The sequence below is a fragment of the Monodon monoceros genome, unplaced genomic scaffold, assembly GCF_005190385.1.
Source record: "Monodon monoceros isolate NGI ecotype Baffin Bay Population unplaced genomic scaffold, NGI_Narwhal_1 Super_Scaffold_16, whole genome shotgun sequence".
Classification (NCBI taxonomy): Eukaryota; Metazoa; Chordata; class Mammalia; order Artiodactyla; family Monodontidae; genus Monodon; species Monodon monoceros.
The window spans coordinates 8,337,627-8,357,349 of NW_021703772.1; the positions used below are offsets into that span (position 1 = coordinate 8,337,627).

The following is a 19,723-nucleotide window of genomic DNA, read 5'->3' on the forward strand; positions in this document are numbered from 1 at the left end:
CATGGCTCACGGGCCCAGACGCTCCGCGGCATGTGGGATCTTCCCGGACCGGGGCACGAACCCGTGTCTCCTGCATCGGCAGGCGGACTCTCAACCACCACGCCACCAGGGAAGCCCTTTGTACTATTCTTGCAAAATTTTTCTGGAATGTATTTTGTCATTAAAAATGCCACATGTACCCCGGAGTCTTGTAAGAATTATTTCATCCTCACAGCAGCTGGGGAAAGATGGTTAATGAGGCCCTGCAGCTCACACAGGCAGTCGGGGCAGCAGGGGTTTCAGCCAGGCTTGTGCTGTCATTTTAGGTCATTCAATGAGGGATGCGGTTGGTCAAGATCAGGGCTTTGCACGGGGAGTGAGAAGTAGGGAGAAATAGAGAGGATGGCGCCCTCCCCACGGAAGCAATACTAAAGCCTGTAAGTGCCCACAGGCCCACGCTGTTAGGCATGATGCATCCCCCGCCGACACAGGGACCACACAGGGGATGGGATCTGGGTCCAGGATCCTGGCCAGAAGCCCCTGGTGGCCAGGAAGGCCCCATACTGGGCCTGGGCAGAGGTTGCCCTTCCATCCCAACCACTGCACCAGGACCAGGAGTGGGGGACCATAGGGCAGAAGGCCCTGTACCTGGGGGCGAGGAGAAGGGAGCAGAGCAGGCTGGTGTTGTGGCTCCTGGCTCCTCGCACAGGGCCTGGGATCCTGGGTGCGTGGTAGGGGTGACACAGTGGAGGGTGTGACAGTTGGGGATGACAAAGTAGCAGCAATACGGAGGGGGCCTTGGGGGCAACAGGGCATGTGACCAGCTGCAGTGCATCTCTGTGTCCAAGTCTTCCCCACCTGTCCTTGGAAGGCTTCTGACCAGGCTAGGCCTGACCCTAATGAAGGGCTTGGCCAGAGACAAGATACCAGGATTAAGCAAGGAACTGCATTTTAAAATAAAAAAATATATATATATCTACATATATAATTATTATAAGAGAAACGAATGTTGACTGTTGAAAAAAATCTGTTTAACGGAAAACATAAAGAATTACCTCCCCTCCTCTTACCCTAATCCACTCCCCAGAGAGAACCCCTGGCAACTTCAGAGCTGAGGGCTGCTGGGTTATAATATCCGTCTCAAGGCAGCTGGGAGGAGAACTGACATTGTCTACTTGAGGACAGGCTGTTTACAAGTCCGCCATGTTTTTAGTCCAAATGGACCAAAAAGGATTTCAACTTTCAGTTCCTGGGTGTGGCTCCCTCAAATAGGAGTGTGAACTGGTCCTTCCAACTTTGCATAACTGGAATCTCTTATCTTCTTTGCAGACACGTGTTCTCCTGGGCGTAGTTTTCCAAAAAGGTTTTGTTGATACTTGTGAGCCTGTTGGGACAAGCCACCCTACCCCTAATGCCAGGCTCCGCTGTGCTCATGTGAGCGCCAGCCCCTCTCTCTGATGCTGGTGCATTTGAAGAGGCCTTGGACCCCTGGGTGGCAGAGACTTGTGTGCTTTGTTTTGTTTGCTTGGCAACTGTGCGTCTGCCAGGGGCTGTGGATGCCCCTCTGGGCGGGGCATCTGCCTTCCTCCACTCCAGAAGGCTTGAAGGCTCACCTGTCCCAAAGAGTGAGAGTGCTGGGGTAGGATCCAACTTCACAGCATCCGGGGCGTCACCCCGGGGCAGGGGTCCATCAGGTGTCTCAAAGAAGTAGGGACATGGTCCTGGACTGGGGCTCATGTCCAGGGGACACGGGGCCGCACCACCAGCACTTTCACCTGCAAGGGGTCTTCAGCTACCTAATGGTCTTCAGGAAACCCTGCCTAAATTAGCCAGAGCCAGTTTTGCTATTTGCAAACCAAGATCCTCATCTGGTACAGGAGCCCACCATCACCTGCGATAAGAATTTCAGCAGCAGCATTTCTGGCACGCCGCCTTCAAGCGCACAGACTCCTGGGCTTCTTTAACTTTGGGCCAACTGTACCCACACTGATGCCTAAACCCCAACACACACTCTCCGTGTCCCTGTGTTTTGTGCCCTTCGCCATGTCTAACGATTGCTGGTGGATACAGCCAGCACTTTTCACTTACCTTGCGATAACCCTGGAAAGACTCACACACATGCACAAACAGTTGTCACTTTTTCACTGCTTTTAGGTTCTTTAATTTATTTTCTCCAATTTCATGTTATTTCCTTTGTAATCCTGAGCCTCTTTTTGCTAGCACTTTGAATACTGCTTTTGTATCTATTGGCTTGAAAGCAGTCTGCCTTGGGAATGGCAATACTTGGGAAGAAGGGTAAAGTGGTAATCAGACCAGCTGGAAGTGGTCTGCTCTCTATAATCACAAAGTGCTGAGTGGAAAGATGTTATTCTTGCCAGGCTGACTGTTCCTTCTACCCTCACCCCTTGGTATGCCACTGCCTATGGGAAGGTAGAATTAATAATATTCATGGAACACTTTGAAACTAAACCAGAACTGAAGTATTAAGTGGTAAAGGGGCATTATGTTTGCAACTGGCACAGAGTCCAGAAGAATTGCATACACGCATACCCATACACACAGAAAAGGATTTAAGAAATGTAAAATTTTAACACTTGGTGAATCAGTGTCAAGGGTGTATAGGAATTCTTGGTTGTATTCTTTCAACTTTTCTGGAAGTGTGAAATTGTGCCAATATCAAAAGCTGAGAGACTGGGGTCGCTCAGAACCAGCTCATGGCCCTTCGGCGGCAAGGGGCCGGACGGTCCCAAGTGGGCCTCTTCATGGGCAGGAGAGGCGGAGGTCTCCGAGGTCCAGCTGCAGGGCCTGGCCTGCCCATGCTCCCCACAGCTTTGTGCTCTCCTTCCCTCCCACTGGGGCCAGCTCTCCCGCCCCAGCTTGCTGGGGACCTTCCCCTACAACCTGCTGAGTGAAGCTCCTCTGTCTTCTGGCTCCCATACCAGCCCCGACTCCTGGCAGTTTTCTGGTATCTCCCAGAGAATTCTGAGCAGAGTTATGACCACCATTTCTTGAGTGTGTCAGACCAAAGTGTTTTAACCCACGTTATCCAGCTGAATCCTCACAGCACCCTGACAGACAGGTGCTGTTCTTGCTGGTTCACAGACCAGGAAGCTGGGGTCTGGCGTGCACAGTGTCTGGCAGAGCGGGGATTCTCATCCAGGCCCCACTGTCCCCTGCCTTCCTTTACTGTCTCTCTTCCTGGGAGTAGGCCAGTTTCTGTGAGCAGAACCAGGTATGGGGGCTCGGCAGTACGGATGACCACACAAGCTGAGGTGCATCCCAGCCGCCCACCACTTACTGAGGTGCATCCCAGCCCCCCACCACCTTGTGGCTTACTGAGGTGCATCCCAGCCCCCCACCACCTTGTGGGACCCAGACCTTTCCTCCTCTCTCCTGGCCATGGCCTGGCTCCGAGCCAGCCGAGCAGAGCCAGGTCGAAAGGGCTCTGACCTGGGAAAGTGCCCAGGTCAGCACAGCGACTCTCCTGCTCGGATGTTTGCTGTTCCCAGCTCTCCGTGTTTGCTACGGCCGATTACTGGTGGGTCCTGGGCTGTCCCCCTTGCCCAGGCTGCAGAACTGCCCCTCCGTCCCATCCAGCGCCCCAGTGTCCCCAAGCTCACCTCATCCTCCTTGTCTCATGCCCGAAGGCAGTAAAGCAGGGCGGGGTGGGGTTTCTGGACCTCCCAGGAGTCAGCAGGGTGGGGAGGGCTATGGGGTTCATCACGTGCCTCAGGCCCAGTGAGCCCTGTACACGCTCCGGGACCTGGGAGGTGTGCCCACCGGCTCCTGGAGGTCCCAGTGGCACACGCTTGGCAGTTTTGCTGTCGTGTGGAGTTGGGCCCCTAGCACCCAAGTCTGGGTAGATGTCCACCGGCTAAGCTCAGGAGACTGAGGTATACATCCAGAAAACCTGGCACCCATCTAGGCCAGGCATCAGCCTTGTGGGAGTCCCCGGACGGACACGGCCCTGGGGAAGCCACCTCAGGATGGAGAGGGAGGCAGTAGATGTCATGGGGTTCTGATGGGACATGCTGCCGTGGTGCTCTCAAGCTCCAGCCCGGAGGCTGGGACCCCCAGGGTCCTCGCACTGGTCAGTGCTACAGCCATGATGGCCACTGGGCCTCTTCTTTTGGGGGGCTTCCCTTTCAGCATGACATGGTGTTTGCCGGCGGCTAATGCTGTGAATGATGCAGGCAGCTGTAGGAATTCCTAACAGGCGGGAGCCATTCTCCCTCTGTAAGACAGAGGTAAGGTCCTTCCCCATCCTTTCCTGGGCTCTGAGCGCCTCCAAAGGGTCCACAGTGGGTTTCGGGCCCTCAGAGTCTGTACAAAGTGGTCACAGTGGTGTGCGTGGGTGTGTTCCATTGAGGGGGGTAGGGGTCGACAAGGCTCATCACGTGCCAAGTGCGGTCTGTGACCCCATGGTGGGCTGTCTTCCCCTCACTGCTCAACTGATGTGATGGCGGCCCCGATCTTGAAGTTTCCATCCAGCCAGGCTCACGCATCTGAGGCTGAGTAGTTAAGTCTCAGGGACACCCCAGAATCCTTTCCCCCAGGGACATGGGCACGGTGTGTCCTTGTGCTGCCTGCAACCTCTCTGTGCCTGGGGCTGTGTTTACATGTGGAGTTCCTGGGAAGGCAGCGAGGCGGACAGGGTCTAACTCCCAGTCTCCAAGACCCGGACAGTGACTCATGGGGAGGGGTTGGGGCAGCGAGAGTCTGAGGGAAGAAGGTTTTGCCTCCAGTTAACATTAAATAGAGATAATCCCACCCAACGTTCTTGAGTGCTGGCCCTGTGCCAGCCCTGGGCTGAATCTTTGCAGTCTGCGTCTCACAGCGTGCACACAGTAGTGGTAAGGATGGTTACACGTCCTACAAGGCCCAGAGGGGCTGAGTCTCTTCCCTCTACACAGCTCACAGCAGCCTTCCTGGGGCCTGGGGCTTTATACTTAACCCTTCTGGTGCTTCTCACAGCGAGATTCTGGGGCCTGGGTCTCTCTGGAGGGTGTGTGTATCAAAAACGAGGATTTCTGGATCTCGCCCAGACTAAGTAAATCAAACCTTGGGAAGAGGCCCAGGAGCCAGCATTTCAGCCTGTGAGATCCACGCTTCTAAGCTCCCTAGCAAGTTCCTGATGAAATAACTTTAGCTAAGGAGCTGGTTGGAGGAGGCGGGCCAAGCAGGGAAGGTGCTCCCTGCTGGGTTGAACAAGTGCACAGTTTGGGGGAGAGGAGGAGACCTCTTCCCTCTCTACAGTCTCCTCCCTCCTGTGGACCCCCTGCGGTAGGGAGAGAGGAGCAGGGGGAACATTTGAATGGTTGAGAGGTATTTGGGGTATTTGGGCTGGGAGAAATAGTGACAGGGGATCAGGAAGGCAAGTGGGATGGGGAGGTACGAAACCAGACTAGACTTCGGTGTTCTTTTTCAGAAGGGAGTGGGGGGCCCTACAGAAGGTTTTCAAGAAGAGGAATGCCGCGGCTTCCCTGGTGGCGCAGTGGTTGAGAGTCCGCCTGCCGATGCAGGGGACACGGGTTCATGCCCCGGTCCGGGAAGATCCCACATGCCGCGGAGCGGATGGGCCCATGAGCCATGGCCGCTGAGCCTGCGCGTGCTCCGCAGCGGGAGAGGCCACAACAATGAGAGGCCTGCGTACCGGGGGGGGGGGGGGGGAAACAAAAAACAAAAAAAACGAAGAGGAATGCCATGGTTGGGGTTTCAGGAAGATGACTGGGCTGTGGGAGCCCAGACCAGAGGAAGAATGGAGGTTCCGGCAGCAGTCCTGTGGGGGGCTGAGTACTGGACCCGGGGGCTGGAGGACCCGAAGGGAGAGAGCGTTAAGGGAGAGGGCGTGGAGACTGCAATCCTGGGACTGAGATAGACGGGGAGGAATCCCACGTGAAGCCTAGGAGGGGGGGGTGAGACCTTTAGGGGCTTGTTGACTTGGAGGGGCTGGTGGGACCTCCTTGGAGGTGCATTTGAAACGTGGGGCAGGAGGAGGTGGGATCTGGAGGGACACCGTAATAAGGGATTAAGCTAAGAGTCAGCACGCTGGAGCGCAGGGACATGGTGTGAGACCCAGATCATTTGAACTTCATCTCTCTGAGGCTCAGTTTTCTCATCTGTAAAATGGGTTGTTGTGAGGGCTCTATGAGGTAAGGGTGTTCCTGGAAGCGCCCCATCAGACACTTGGAAACACAGTCGCTACGGTTTGGGTGGCTGCGGGGGGGCCCCAGACGAGCGTGTCTGGGTTCAGCGGCCGGGTGGGCTGCAGGGGCACCACTGCCCCCTGTTGGCGGTCCTGGCCAGAGCGTCCCCGACCTCTGACAGGCGGGGCGACCCGGCGGGCTGCTAGTGCACTGGCCGCCCTCAGTCTGCCCGTCGGCTCGCTCTGGCGCCGCGTCTGTCCGTCGATAGATCCGCGGACGCCCGCCCCACGCTCTGCGGGTGGGCTCCCGGCCCCTGGATCTCGCGGGGCGCAGACTGCATGGTAGGTGAACGGGATGCCGGCGTGGGCACGGGCGCGGCTGGAAGAGCGCGGGCAGGGTCTCCCCAGGGCTGTAGGGATCGGAGGGCGCGTCGGGACGCCCCCCTCCCCGGGGCACTCGCAGCCTTCTAGGGTATTTCTGTCTTTTTGTCGGCCACGCACGCCGCGGGGCTGGGGGCTCCGGTGCAGCGACCTTTCTCGGGGTAGTAGGGAACCTCTCTCGAACCTGGGTTGGCGCCTGCGCATTCCCAGCTCATCTCCTCTGTCCCCGCCCGACTCCCGCAACAGCCGGCGTAGGGAGTGCGGGTGCGGCGGGCGCGGGCGGAGCGTTTGAGTGGATGAAGATGCCCCCCGATTCCAAAGTGCGGGGATTAGGTGTAAGAGAGGCAGGGAGGCTGGGGGAGGCTTCTGGGTGGAGACTTCGGTGAGGAGAAAGATACTCAGGATTAATAATACTTGGGATCTAGGAGAGAGACGGACCTGAAAAAGAAAGTCGAGTGGTAGGTGCGCAGGTACATGGGCCACGGGAGCCCCAAACCCCCATCTGAGGACAGGAAATGGAGCTGAAAAAAGAATCCAGGGAGAGGATCCAGGAGCCGAGCCTGAAAATCCGCAGTTGCTCCGAAGGGAGGGGAGGTGGTGGTGGCGGGCTTGGGGAATAGGCTCAGAAGGGCAGCTCCTGATCTTTCGCACCAAGACACATGCCCAGTGGAATCCCGTTCAACCCCTGCCCCATGTCCCTTAGACTGTCCTTCCCTTGCCAGGTGGGAAATAAGGATCATGTCACTATGCATTGAAGTTGAGCACCTGAAATGTGTCAGGCACACTCCTGAGAACTTTATTCTTTCATTTAATCTTCCCAGAAACTATGAGGTAGGCTCTACTTACCCATTTTACAGGTGAGGAGACTGAGGCACAGTGAGGGCATGTCACAGAAGAGGACAGCAGAGCTAGCATTTGACCCCAGGCCAGTCTGTTTAGTTCCATGGCCTGGTTCCTTAACTACTATTTCTGGTGGACTGGCAAAGAGATGGGAGCTGGAGAAAGGAGAGGGAACCCCAGAGCTGGCAGTGTCAAGGGTGTCAAATATTCCTACTTCAAACAGTTCAGGTGATAGAAAACAGAAACAAGAACCAACTTTTGGATCAGCATCATAGTTTTTGGCCCTTTCACTGCCTTGCTTGATCCCCACAGTGACTCAGTCCTCACAGTGAGGTGACGTAATCAGGCCCTTCTGTGCGTCAGGCAGGCCCTGTGTTAATACCTTTCATGTCTTAAATTCCTGGATCCTTGTAATATGGGAACAGCCACAGAGAGGTCACCATGCAAATAGTCCCACAGTTCGAAACTGGGGAGGCTGGATTTGTATCCAGGCAGCTGTTTCCAGAGACCTTGCTCTTAAAGACCATGTGATACTGTTCATTGTGCCCATTTTACAGATGCCCAAACTGAGTGTCTCTCCCAAAGTCCATGACTTGAAAGGGGAGAGACCCAAAGGGTGACTGCTGATGGCATAGCCCATGCTTGAGAGTCTCCATCACTGTTCAAAGGTTTCAGTAGATCGTGAAATTTAAAATTGAAGTCCCACTTTTTATCATTTTAAAGATATACTTGTTCTTGTTTTTTCTGGCCACACCGCGCGGCATGCGGGATCTTATTGCCCCAACCAGGGATTGAACCCGTGCCTCCTGCAGTGGAAGCACACGGCCTTAACCACTGGACCGCCAGGGAAGTCCCTAAGATGTACATTTTTAAGATGAAATTGTGATGCATCTTCCAACGGATGGCAGTGTTTTTCCTTCTCAGCGGCACATGATATATCGGCCTTCTTGGGGTTGATGGCATCTTTGGTTTGACGACTAACAACAGAACCAGATTCCCTGAGTGACTTTTCTGGGTGTCTCTCTCTCTTCTGTTCCACAGGCTCCTCTCTGCCTCAATTGCTCCACCCTCCCTGGAGACAGGTCCCTGGGTACAAGGAGCCCGGTGCCCTGCAATGGCAGCAGGGCCCTGGGGCCCTTTGACCCCCAGGACTTGAACCTGACTGATGAGGAGCTCAGGCTCAAGTACCTGGGGCCCCAGCAGACGGAGCTGTTCGTGCCCATCTGTGTCACGTACCTGTTGATCTTCGTGGTGGGCGCCGTGGGCAACACGCTGACCTGCATGGTCATCCTGCGCCACAGGACCATGCGCACGCCCACCAACTACTACCTCTTCAGCCTGGCCGTGTCGGACCTGCTGGTGCTGCTTCTGGGTCTGCCCCTGGAGCTCTACGAGATGTGGCGCAACTACCCTTTCCTGCTGGGCCCCGGTGGCTGCTACTTCCGCACGCTGCTCTTCGAGACTGTCTGCCTGGCCTCGGTGCTCAACGTCACCGCCCTGAGCATAGGGCGCTACGTGGCCGTGGTGCACCCGCTGCAGGTCAGGTCCGTAGTGACTCACGCCCACGTGCGCCGCGTGCTCGGGGCCATCTGGGGTCTTGCCCTGCTCTGCTCTCTGCCCAACACCAGCCTGCACGGCATTCGGCAGCTGGACGTGCCCTGCCGGGGCACGGTGCCCGACTCGGCCGTGTGCACCTTGGTCCACCGGAGAGCCCTCTACAACCTGGTCGTGCAGGTCACCGCGCTGCTCTTCTTCTGCCTGCCCATGGCCACCATCAGCGTGCTCTACCTGCTCATCGGGCTGCGGCTGCGCCGTGACCAGCTGCTGATTCGCAGGCAGGAGGCTAAGGGCAGGGCCAGGACTAGCAACGGCCGCAGGCTCCAGCTGCTGCAGGATAGGGGTCGGACACAGGTGACCAAGATGTTGTGTAAGTGTTGCTGCTGGGAAGAGGGGCGGAGCCAGGCACTGGGTATGGGGCTGGGGCTTCCAGGGGCCTGGGGGAAAGGGCCGAGTGTTTCGGTTTAGGATGGGGCTGAGTGTGAGGTGTGGAGTAAGCCCCCCGCCCCCCACTCCCCCCGTGTGTGTGTGCATGCACTGCATGTGTGTATAGTCTTCTAGATTACCCTTGAGAAAGTGACACCGGAGGTAAATGCTAATGGTTCATGGCGGGATCAGCTACATAATTTGTGGGGCCCAATGCAAAATGAAAATTCAGGGTCCCCTGTTAAAAAATCATTAAGAATGTCAAGACAACAATAGTAGAGCAGCTGTCTTTTTTTAAAATAATTAATTAATCAATTAATTAATTATATTTATTTTTGGCTGCGTTGGGTCTTCATTGCTGCACGCGGGCTTTCTCTAGTTGCGGCGAGCGGGGGCCACTCCTCGTTGTGGTGTGGGGGCTTCTCATTGCGGTGGCTTCTCTTGTTGCGGAACATGGCCTCAAGGCGCGTGGGCTTCAGTAAGCTGCAGCGCACGGGCTCAGTAGCTGTGGCCCTCGGGCTCTAGAGCGCAGGCTCAGAAGTTGTGGCGCACGGGCTTAGGTGCTCCATGGCACGTGGGATCTTCCCAGACCAGGGCTTGAACCCATGTCCCCTGCATTGGCAGGCGGATTCTTAACCACTGTGCCACCAGGGAAATCCCAGAGCTGCTGTCTTGAAGGTTTAAAGGTCAGGGCTCTGTGCAAACGCACAGGTGGCATCCATGAAGCCAGCCCTTGCTCATGGAACCAACCACAGACAGGGCAGAGGCGTGCGGCTGGGCTCCAGGATGACAGAGCTGTTCATGGGCTCTGGACCCTCCAGATCTCTCATCTTTGCTCCCAAATATGTTTTGGTTCTGTCCTTCCCTAAGTAGCCTGGGAGGCAGGACCACAGGCACAGAGTTCCCCTTTCCTGAGGAACTAATTGTCCTCTTCCCTTAGTGGCTATGGAAAATCCCAGGGAAGGATTCTGATTGGTGGGCTTGGGTCATGGCCTGCCACCGGGCCAGAGTGGCAGGATGCTGAGGTAAGCAGCCCTCACAGACCCACATGGGGATCCGGGGGGAGCAAAGTTCCCAAAAGAAGGGGAACAGGGTGCTGGAAAGGCAAGATGGTGAATTTCCTGCACACCATGTCTGTGGTTCCCTGGGGACCAGAGGAAGGATCATGATCTAAAAGAGGTGGTTGGAGGCATGTTTGTGAGGGTCTGTGCACAGAGCACAGGAGAATCAGGGCAGAAGTGTGGATTGGGGCCGACCAGGGCACACCCGGCTGGCTTGAGGCTCTGGAGCTTACTGTGGCCTAGGCCTGGTGCTTTTTCAAAAACGGTGGCCCTGGGGAAACCAGGCAAACTGATGCTAAGCCAGTCATTGATTCCCTCCCCATCCTGCCCTGTCCCACAGAGCCTGAATCAGGTAGGTGGGGTGAGCCAGGGCAGGACAGGGCTGGTGAGACCTTGGTCAAAGCCATGGGATTATGGCCAGCTAACTGGGAACTGCCCCATTCCCAGAGAGAGACTCACTCCTCTCCCCCCCAAGAACAGTGTCCCAGAGCCTATGGTCACTTGTACAGCCCCCTAAGATGGGACTGACCTGGAGCTCTGTGCTTGCCTCCTGCACTACAGACCACCTGCCCGGGTCTGCCTCTGCTGCCTTCTACTGCCCTGCCTACCCGGGCTGAGTCTGCTCATCTGGGATGGCTCTCGCCCTGGGAAAGTGGGGTGTTTCCTTAAGGCTGCCTTGCTTGCTGGCCTGGGGCTCTGGCTTTCTTCTCTCCCTCCTGCTCCTGTCTTCTCTTTCTGAGGGCCTACTGTGCATCAGGCTGTGTGCTGGGGATGTAAGCAATGTTCTGATTGAAACCCGGGATTAAGAGGAAAACCACGCTGGAATGTAAGGGGGAGGACACTGCAGGGGAAGGATTGCGAGCTGGAGATGCAAACATGAGAAACAAGAAACAAAAATCAACACAGACCTGATAGCAAAGACCCAGGGAGGGTAGGGTGAAAACCAGGGCTGGAGGGAAGTTCCGGAGAAAGAGTGAAGGATTGGCTGGCCTGGCCTGCCTTTTACTGGGGCTTGGGGTGGGGCTGTCGAGGAAAGGGAAGGTAATGCAGGGCAGGATATTCAGGGGCACCCAGGAGAGCTGGGGGCTGGGGCTGGGAAGGCTTCTAGGGCCAAGACAGGCGAGTGCGTGGGGGCGGGGGGTGTTTGTCTCGCTCTCCCTGTAGCTCCCTGGCTACTGCTGTCTGACCACGGGCCTCATCCTCCTGTTTCTGCTTATGCATGAGCGGGCATGGCCCCTGAGTGGCACCCAGAGTGGGCCTTAGCCGCACTGTGTCACGCTGGGGCTCAGCATACACAGCTGTCACTTAGGTCCAGTTCCACGGTGAGAGAATCGGACCAGGCCAGTTTGGCCCGTGTGTCCACACCGGGTCCAGGGCGCACACCCACTGCGCAGTCGGTGACAGTGGCGAGAGCAGCCTCTCTTATAGGGGTGTGGCCAGGACAGGCAAACTTCCAGAAACCTCCAGATGGACAGTGGGTGTGGGTGGCTGGTGGGAGGGGAGAGGAGAGAACAGGCTCCCTTTCTGCCCACAGTTGTCCTGGTCGTGGTGTTTGGGATCTGCTGGGCCCCGTTCCACATCGACCGCCTCATGTGGAGCCTTGTGTCCCACTGGACCGAGGGCCTGCACCTGGCCTTCCAGTACGTGCACGTCGTCTCCGGCGTCTTCTTCTACTTCAGCTCGGCCGCCAACCCTGTGCTCTACAGCCTCATGTCCAGCCGCTTCCGGGACACCTTCCGGGAGGCCCTGTGCCTGGGGGCCCGGTGCCGCTGCCACGGATCCCGCCGCAGCTCTCACAGCCTCAGCAGGGTGACCACGGGCAGCACCCTGTATGACATGGGCTCCCCCCGCAGCAGGGCCCAGCCCCTGGCTGAGAATGATGGCCCAGAGGGGTGGCAAGAGACGGACCCCTCCCGAGAGGAGCCTCAGGCAGCTTCACCCTGAGGGGCCAGAGGGCCACGCCCAGCTTTGGGGACCACACCTGCCTCCTCTGCAGCATGTCTTTGTGGCCTGTCCCCCTTCGTGCCCCGTCCCCACTTCAGCCTAGAAACCCTGACCAGCACCTCAGTGATCCTGCCCCACCCATGGATCAGAAGGACTGTAAGGTTGCTGTCTGTCCTCCAGACTCTCAGGTCCCCAGTTCCAGCCCTTCCCCTGGAAGGGGAACATCGTGGTCGGATAACTGCGCACCGCAAGACTCTATCTGGGGACCCCCCCCCACCCCCAGCCCGTTTCTGAAGTGTTTCCGTGGCGCCCTTCCTTTCCTTCCCATTTCTTGCAGAGCTTCTGCAAGATCTGGCCCATTCTGTCCCTCTCTAGCTCTTGGCCTGCACCTGGGATTCTGACCCGACCCCCTCCCTGGCCCCCAGTCGGCTTGTTTTGCTCTGGGAGCTCCACCCGGTGGAGCCACTAGGCGGCAGGTGTGTCAGGGATCCAGGAGACCTGGCTCCGGTCTCAGCTGAGCCACCGGTCACCTGGTCCCGGCATCAAGCAAACTGCCTCGCCTTACAAGCCTCGGGCCCTGCTTGCAAAATGAAAGGGGCCATGACATTCTAGAGTGTCGCGCTTTGGCACTTTAGCTGTGGTTTTCTGTGTGCGTGCCTAAGTCCCTGCTTGTAACAAAACAGATACCCTCAGATTAGCAAGGCGGAAGTTACTCTTTACATCCTCACTAACCCCCAACCCTTACTCCCTCCCTGATCTCTACAAGCCCCCCACCCCACCCCCTCGAGAGCCACTCAGGGAACATGCTTTGCTTGTCCTAGAGCAAGTGAGGCTTGGCACCAAGGGACTGTGTGTGAGCAGAGGCCCCTGCCTGCCTCTGTCTTCACCTCCTCACAGGTTGGCTTGGGGGCCTGAGGTGAGCAGAGAATTGGGCCTGACTGGCCAGAGAATCTCTGGGGGCAAGAGACATGGGCCAACCAAGGGCAACGAGTGACTCCGCGAGAACTGCTTGGGACTCAGTGAGGTGAGAAGAGAGACACGTGAGTCCTGAAACGAAGCTCCATCCCGAGTCCCTGTGGGTAACTGGGTGCTCAGTCAGGACCCAGTTAATGGCCAGAACTTGTCCTGCTGCAGCCCCTGACCTGTCCTCCTCCTAAGAGGGGACTGCAGCAGAAGGAGCCCTGGCCTCCTTTGCGGGGAGCTGCAGGACACCCAGGGTGCTACAGGTTCTCCCTGCAGACTCTCCACAGCTCAGGCCCCAGGTCCCCTGACTGCAAAGTGGAGAAGATTGTACAAAAGTGTCCTGGAGTTTTTGAAATTCAGTTGTAAAAATAATACATACTCATTTTAGAAAAATTGGAAAGTACAAATGAGCAAAAATGAAAACAATTTAAAATAATTAAAACCCACCCTTGCTAGGGGATGGGGGGAGGGGGGAATAGAGAGTTGTTTAATGGGTACAGAGTTTCAGTTTTTTAAGATGAAAAAGTTCTGGAGATTGGTGGCAAAACAATGTGAATATGCTTGAACAATATTGAATTGTACACCTAAATGGTTAAGATTTAAATTTTATATGTATTTTACTACAGTTTTTTTTAAAGAAAGGGTTAAGTCTAAAGGAAAATAAAAAATTTAAAAGCCACCCATAGCTTTACTTTCCAGGGTAACCACCACATATAAGACAGGATGGGGGGATCTGAGAAAGGAGCTTGTGAAAAGAGGCTGTGCAGAGCTACGAGTGCCCAATGGCACCTCTGAAATGAGCTCCCAGGCGGCCTTGGGGTGTCGGTGGGGGAAGCAGCTGAGGCCAGACTTCAGGCTGGAGCCTGCTGTTGTCCCCAAAGACAAACTGGACTCCCCGGGGCCTCTCTTAAGTGACAGAGACGACATGCTCCTGAGGCTCTGGTCAGTATTTATGAAGGGGCTACTATGGGCAGAGAAGCAGCGGGCAGGTTGGGGAAGCGGGGGATGTGAGTTATCAGAAGGCCTGGGCTCTGTAAATTTGATGTCTCTCAGGTGTCTCCACGGCATGTCAGTGGATAGGTCTCACTTGTCATGAGTCACCGGTTACCATGGAAAGTGGAAGCAGCAGCTGTGGGCTCAGCCCTGGAGAAGAAAGGATGGAGGTGGAAAGGCCAGCCAGCAAGATCCCACTCTGTCCTGGAAGCAGCATCGCCTGCAGCCCGCTCTTCTGCACTGGTCGGGGGGGGGGGGCGGGCAGCAGCGTTCCTGAGTGCTCAGTGCTACTCCCAGGACAGGAGTCCTGGCTCGTCTGGGACTCGGGTCACCTCCCGTCCTAGCTCTGGCTGCAGTCACACAGATCTCTCCTCCTCCCATGTTCGAGAGTTTGGGCCCGCTCTACTTCCCGTCTACTCCAGTCCTGCCATTACCCTGGGCGATGCTGAAGTCCCCGTGGATGGCCCACCGCTGCCCTGGTATCAGCTCCTGATCTCTCCTGCAGCTCTGGAGACTCTCCTCCACCATGGCCTTTTGGCCCCTTGGTAACATCCTGACTCCCAGAACCTCTGGGCGTTTTTCCATTTCTGGAAGTGTGAGCTCTTTGACCATGATTGCCTCCTTCCGGCTCTGCTGCTTTATAAATGATACATTTATTCTTTAACCTCATCTAACCTTCCCAGTTCTCGACCACTCTGCTTTCTCCCCATCCATCAGCCTCCTCTCATCTTCACTTCCTTTCTGATGGGTCCTAGATCCCATGGTCCATCACACACAACCCTCTCTGCCAGTATTTCTGAGAGCGAAGGGGAACATACTGGGATCACCCTTTCCTTCTCAGAAAAAAGGCTTATTTTCTTTGGGAACTCACCAAGATGAGTCTCATCAACAAACAAAGCTGCATTTGCCCACCCTTCCTTCTGTGAAGTACCTGCTCAGGAAATATAAAGTGTGCAACACTTCACATCTATTCTTACATAGTCAGATGGCGTTTCCAAATCAATCCTGACACCTGGGAGCCCATCTCATTTTGTACACTTCTTGGTGTCTCCCTTTTCCCCATCCTTGTCTTCTAGTGGGTCCACCGAGTCTTCTTTGTTCCATGTCTTCCCTGTAGAGAGGAGTTGCCTTTTTGGAGGGCTTCCTAGTATTTGCACTCCCTTCCCATTGAGGGGGATCCCTGTGTGTGTGACTCTTGGTTTGAGACCAAGCCCAGGCTCCTACCACAGAAGCTGAAAGGGTTCTGGACACCGCATCACTGACACCACTGTGTGACCCAGGACTTGCACTCACGCAGCTGGATGGTCTGACCTGGGACTTCCACTGGGAGTGATACTAAGACCCATGACAACAGGGGCAGACGTGTCCAGGGCAGCAGTGCTAACAGCAGCATCCCATCCAGGCTGCTCCCGGGGCCCCTGCTGCCCAGCCTGCCTTGGCTTCTGCCCATTTTCTCTGCCGGTTTTTCAGCCTTCTTGTTGTTCTGAGCTACTAAGAGCCTTTCAATAAATTCCTTTTTTGCTTAAGTTGGCCAGAGTTGTTTGCTGCTGTTTGCAACCAAGAACCTTAACAGATCCATCTACCACTGCTGTGAAGGTTACACATTCTGTTTGTTCTACTAGTGGTTGTCTTTACATATTTCTAAGATGAACAGATATTATCATTGTTTTGAAACCCCAAACTACAGTCTGTAATACTTAATCATTCTCCTCTCTCACTCTGTTTTTAAAACTTTTTTTAAGAGGCAAGAACGATGAGGACAGACTTAAGGAATTTGATCCTAGAAACACACTTACATTTTTCTAACAGTGTAATCCTCTTCAGCACAAGGACTTTAGTGTGCTTCTTCTGCCAAAGCAGTAGGGTATAAAGGTGGTGAGCAGGGACTCGAGTCAGGCTGCCTGGGTTCAAATCCTGACTCAAAAGTCAGACTGGCCTTAGGCCAAAGTCAGACTGGACTGAAAGGTACTGACATTTCTAAACAAAGGATGAGCAACCTGCCTGCACACAAATAAGAGACTCAGAGGCCAACACTGAGCGCTGCATCCTTCCAAACAGTGTCCAGGTTCCTAAGTCTACGAGGTTTAGTTTGAGGACGGTAGTTACTGAGGTAAATGTCCCTTTGTGTGGCCTCTTTAAATGCAACACCCCAACTTCACCTTCTTTCAAGCTTCTGCACAAGGCAGGGCAGGACAACTGGGGGGCTGTTTAGGAATAAAGGCCACGGCCCAGGTGAGGGACAGTAGGGATCCAGGGAAGGCCGTACCTGGCTGGGTAAGAGTGCCCTGGCTCAGGAGAGGTGGCCACAGGCTAGAGCTAGGCTGGAGGGCCTGGAAGCTGCTGCCACATTCTCTGGAACATCTACAAGAGTACCTGGGGTCTTTTAATCTAATATTCAAGTAGCTTCGTCAGCTCTGAGCAGTGTGGGCATTATTCATTCAGCTGACATGTACTGAGTACCACGTGCCAGGAACTGTACAAGGCTCGGAGCGGGGGCATACAAGTGTTCTGACAGAGGCAAGTCTGGGGGCACAGAAGAGAGGCAGCTGCCCCAGTGGAGGGAAGGTTTCCAGGAGGAGGCGATGCTGCTCAAAGTTCTGGGAGAAGGGGTTGGACTGGCCTCTGAGCTTTGGCCAGGGAAGGGCGGAGCAGCTATAATGACAGTTCCACCAAAACTGAATCCAGGGGAGGGGGACCCTAAAGGAAACAGGGGCCGTCAGGAGGAGGAATGGACACTGGACAGGCAAAAACAATAGCAAAGCAGACTGCGGTCCAAGTTCTTTGCTCTCATTCTCTGGACTTCCCTGGTTGCTCTTCCTGGAATTTGCACTTGGAGCCTTCCCTCCAGTCTTCTTGTCTGTCTGGCCTTCATGCATAGGTAGGATGTGTTTCCATTTTAGTAAATTTGAAGAAACAAAAAAATGAAGTATACAAATAAACTACTTTTATTCCCAACACCTAAATTAACCACTATTAACATTTTGGCAATTTGATCCCTGTCATTTCCCACACATACACCCTCCACTCATTAATGAATAATACATTGTTTTCAATCGTTTCCTTTATGAGAGAACTGCCTTGAACCGTCTGGTACAATATCCATGGTTACGATGGACGGATGAAGCTGACAATACCCAAACTGTGAGATCAAGTTTACCATCACTAAAAGTGGGGACTTAACCAGACATTAAGTGCCTCCTAGAAGGATGTAACAAGTACACAAAACCAACCATAAGTCTTGCAAAAAAAAAAATTGAAGCTGAATGTAAGGAAGCCTCCAGATCTAACTGGAAGTTTACAAGACCACTGCGGATGGAGGAGCGTGTTCAAGACATCTCAGCGGTGTAAGCCAAATCTAGCATAAGGACAAATTCTATAAGACAAATGGCTTGGTTTCTTCAACAGATAAATGGTATTTAAAAGGGGGTTTCTATTACAAAATAAAAAAGATTTAAAAGATGTATCAACCAAATGTAATGCATGGAAATGTTTGAATCCTAATTCAAACATGCTAACAGTGGTTGAGTGTCCACCTGCCGATGCAGGGGACACGGGTTCATGCCCCGGTCCAGGAAGATCCCACATGCCGCGGAGCGGCTGGGCCCGTGAGCCACGGCCCCTGAGCCTGCGCGTCCGGAGCCTGTGCTCCGCGGCGGGAGAGGCCACGGCAGTGAGAGGCCCGTGTACCGCAAAAAAAAAAACAAAAAAAACATGCTAACAGCAAAAAACAAACAAACAAACATGCTAACAGCAAAAAGGCATTTTTGAGACAGAAAACTGAACACAGACTAGATATTAGATGATATTAATCCTGATAGCCTGTATCAGTACTTAATAAAGTGTTTACTGGCAAAATAATAGGATGCCTGGGATTCACATTAAAATACTCAAGCCAAAAAAAAAAGGGAGAGAGGGAGAGCAAAAATATAGTGGGGCAGGGAATAGCTGGAAAAAGATTTGCAAAAATATTGAAGTGATTGAGGTGATGGGTAAAAAGGGGTTCATTATATTATATTCTACTTAATAATGTATGCTTGAAAATGTCCATAATAAATTTTAAGTTTGCAATAAAGATTCACATATTTGTATCTTCAGCAGCGTGATCCCTTATCTCTAGGTGAGAAAAGTGAAATTCCTAAATTTAAGGAAGGAGAATTTTTACCTCAACAGGAAGTCGCCAAATTTCTCTCCAGGTGTTTGTAATGAGGGGGTTCAGGATATGCTACCCCAAAATACAGCACCTTGGCATACTGAATATCTTATGCCAAATGCATCGGTAACACAGCAGGTGCAGAGAGGACTCTCTGACCTTCCCCTGAAGCAGGTCATAAGACCCTCACGTGAGAGGTGCTCTCCCTCTACCCAGAGGAAAGAAGCATTCTTTTCTCCAAGACTGAGGAACACCAAGACCACACTTACCTCACACTTCTTTCCTTACTATCACATTTTGTGACACCCTCTACTCTTCATCACATCTAGCAAAACACTCAGGTTTAACCCATTCTTCAGGTCTTCATTTCCTTATGAAGGCTCCTGTGTCACATCAAACTGTATGCTTTTCGCTTGCTAATCTGCCTTTTGTTACAGGGCCCCAGCTAACAATTTAGACAGGTAGAGGAAAAAGATATTTTTCCTCCTCTACAGAAACAATTTGCCTTCTCACCAGTTTCCCCACAATCCCCAAACACTTACTTGTTTGATGTTTTAATTTCTGTTAATCTGATGATACAAAATAGTATTGTATTATTGTTTTAAATGATATTTTCCCTGTGGTTGTATAGCTGAGCATCTCTTCGTTATCTTTTCGTGCCATCTAAATTTCTTCTGAAAACTACTTTTCATATCCTTTGCCCATATTTGTTTGCCGATTTTTTTTTTAACTTTTGGCTGCACCCCATGGCATGTGGGATCTTAGTTCCCTAACCAGGGATGGAATCAGCCCCCCATGCATTGGAAGCGCAGCGTCTTAACCACTGGACCACCAGGAAAGTCCCTGTTTGCCTTTTTCTTATTGTAGTTTTTCATATTCTGATACTAACTTTTTATTATATATGTTACAAATATTTCTTCCCAATTTGTTCCTTATATTTTAAATTTGTTTATAGAGACTCTTGCACCCAAAGGTTTTAAACTGTAACATGGCCAAATCTGTCATAATTTTTTTGCTCTGTCACAATCTTGCTGTGTCTTAAGAGTGACATTCATATTCCAAGTTCTTATTACAGATTTTAATAAGAATGCTTCTTAATTTTTGCCATCAAATATTCTACATTTTCAGATAAGGTTTATCTAAAAGATATGTATTTTTCTTCCGTTAGTCTCTTAGTTTGACATTATTAACTTACCTTGCGACATCTGGCATTCCAGAGATAAATCCTATTGGTCAATATTCTTTTACTATATTCTGTCAAGTACCAAATCTAAAATACGTAGG

The 19,723-nt window shown here is 53.2% G+C and overlaps 1 protein-coding gene across 1 annotated transcript; it reads left to right on the forward strand.

Annotated features, from left to right (window-relative positions):
- Positions 1-3,378: 3,378 nt before the first annotated feature.
- Positions 3,379-12,391, forward strand: NMUR1 (neuromedin U receptor 1). The gene is given in 7 exon segments (XM_029225615.1): positions 3,379-3,445; positions 6,307-6,363; positions 6,366-6,395; positions 6,398-6,464; positions 6,630-6,756; positions 8,387-9,272; positions 11,924-12,391. Coding segments are annotated over 7 exon segments (1,644 nt in total). The 3' UTR covers positions 12,334-12,391.
- The last annotated feature ends 7,332 nt before the right edge of the window (positions 12,392-19,723 follow it).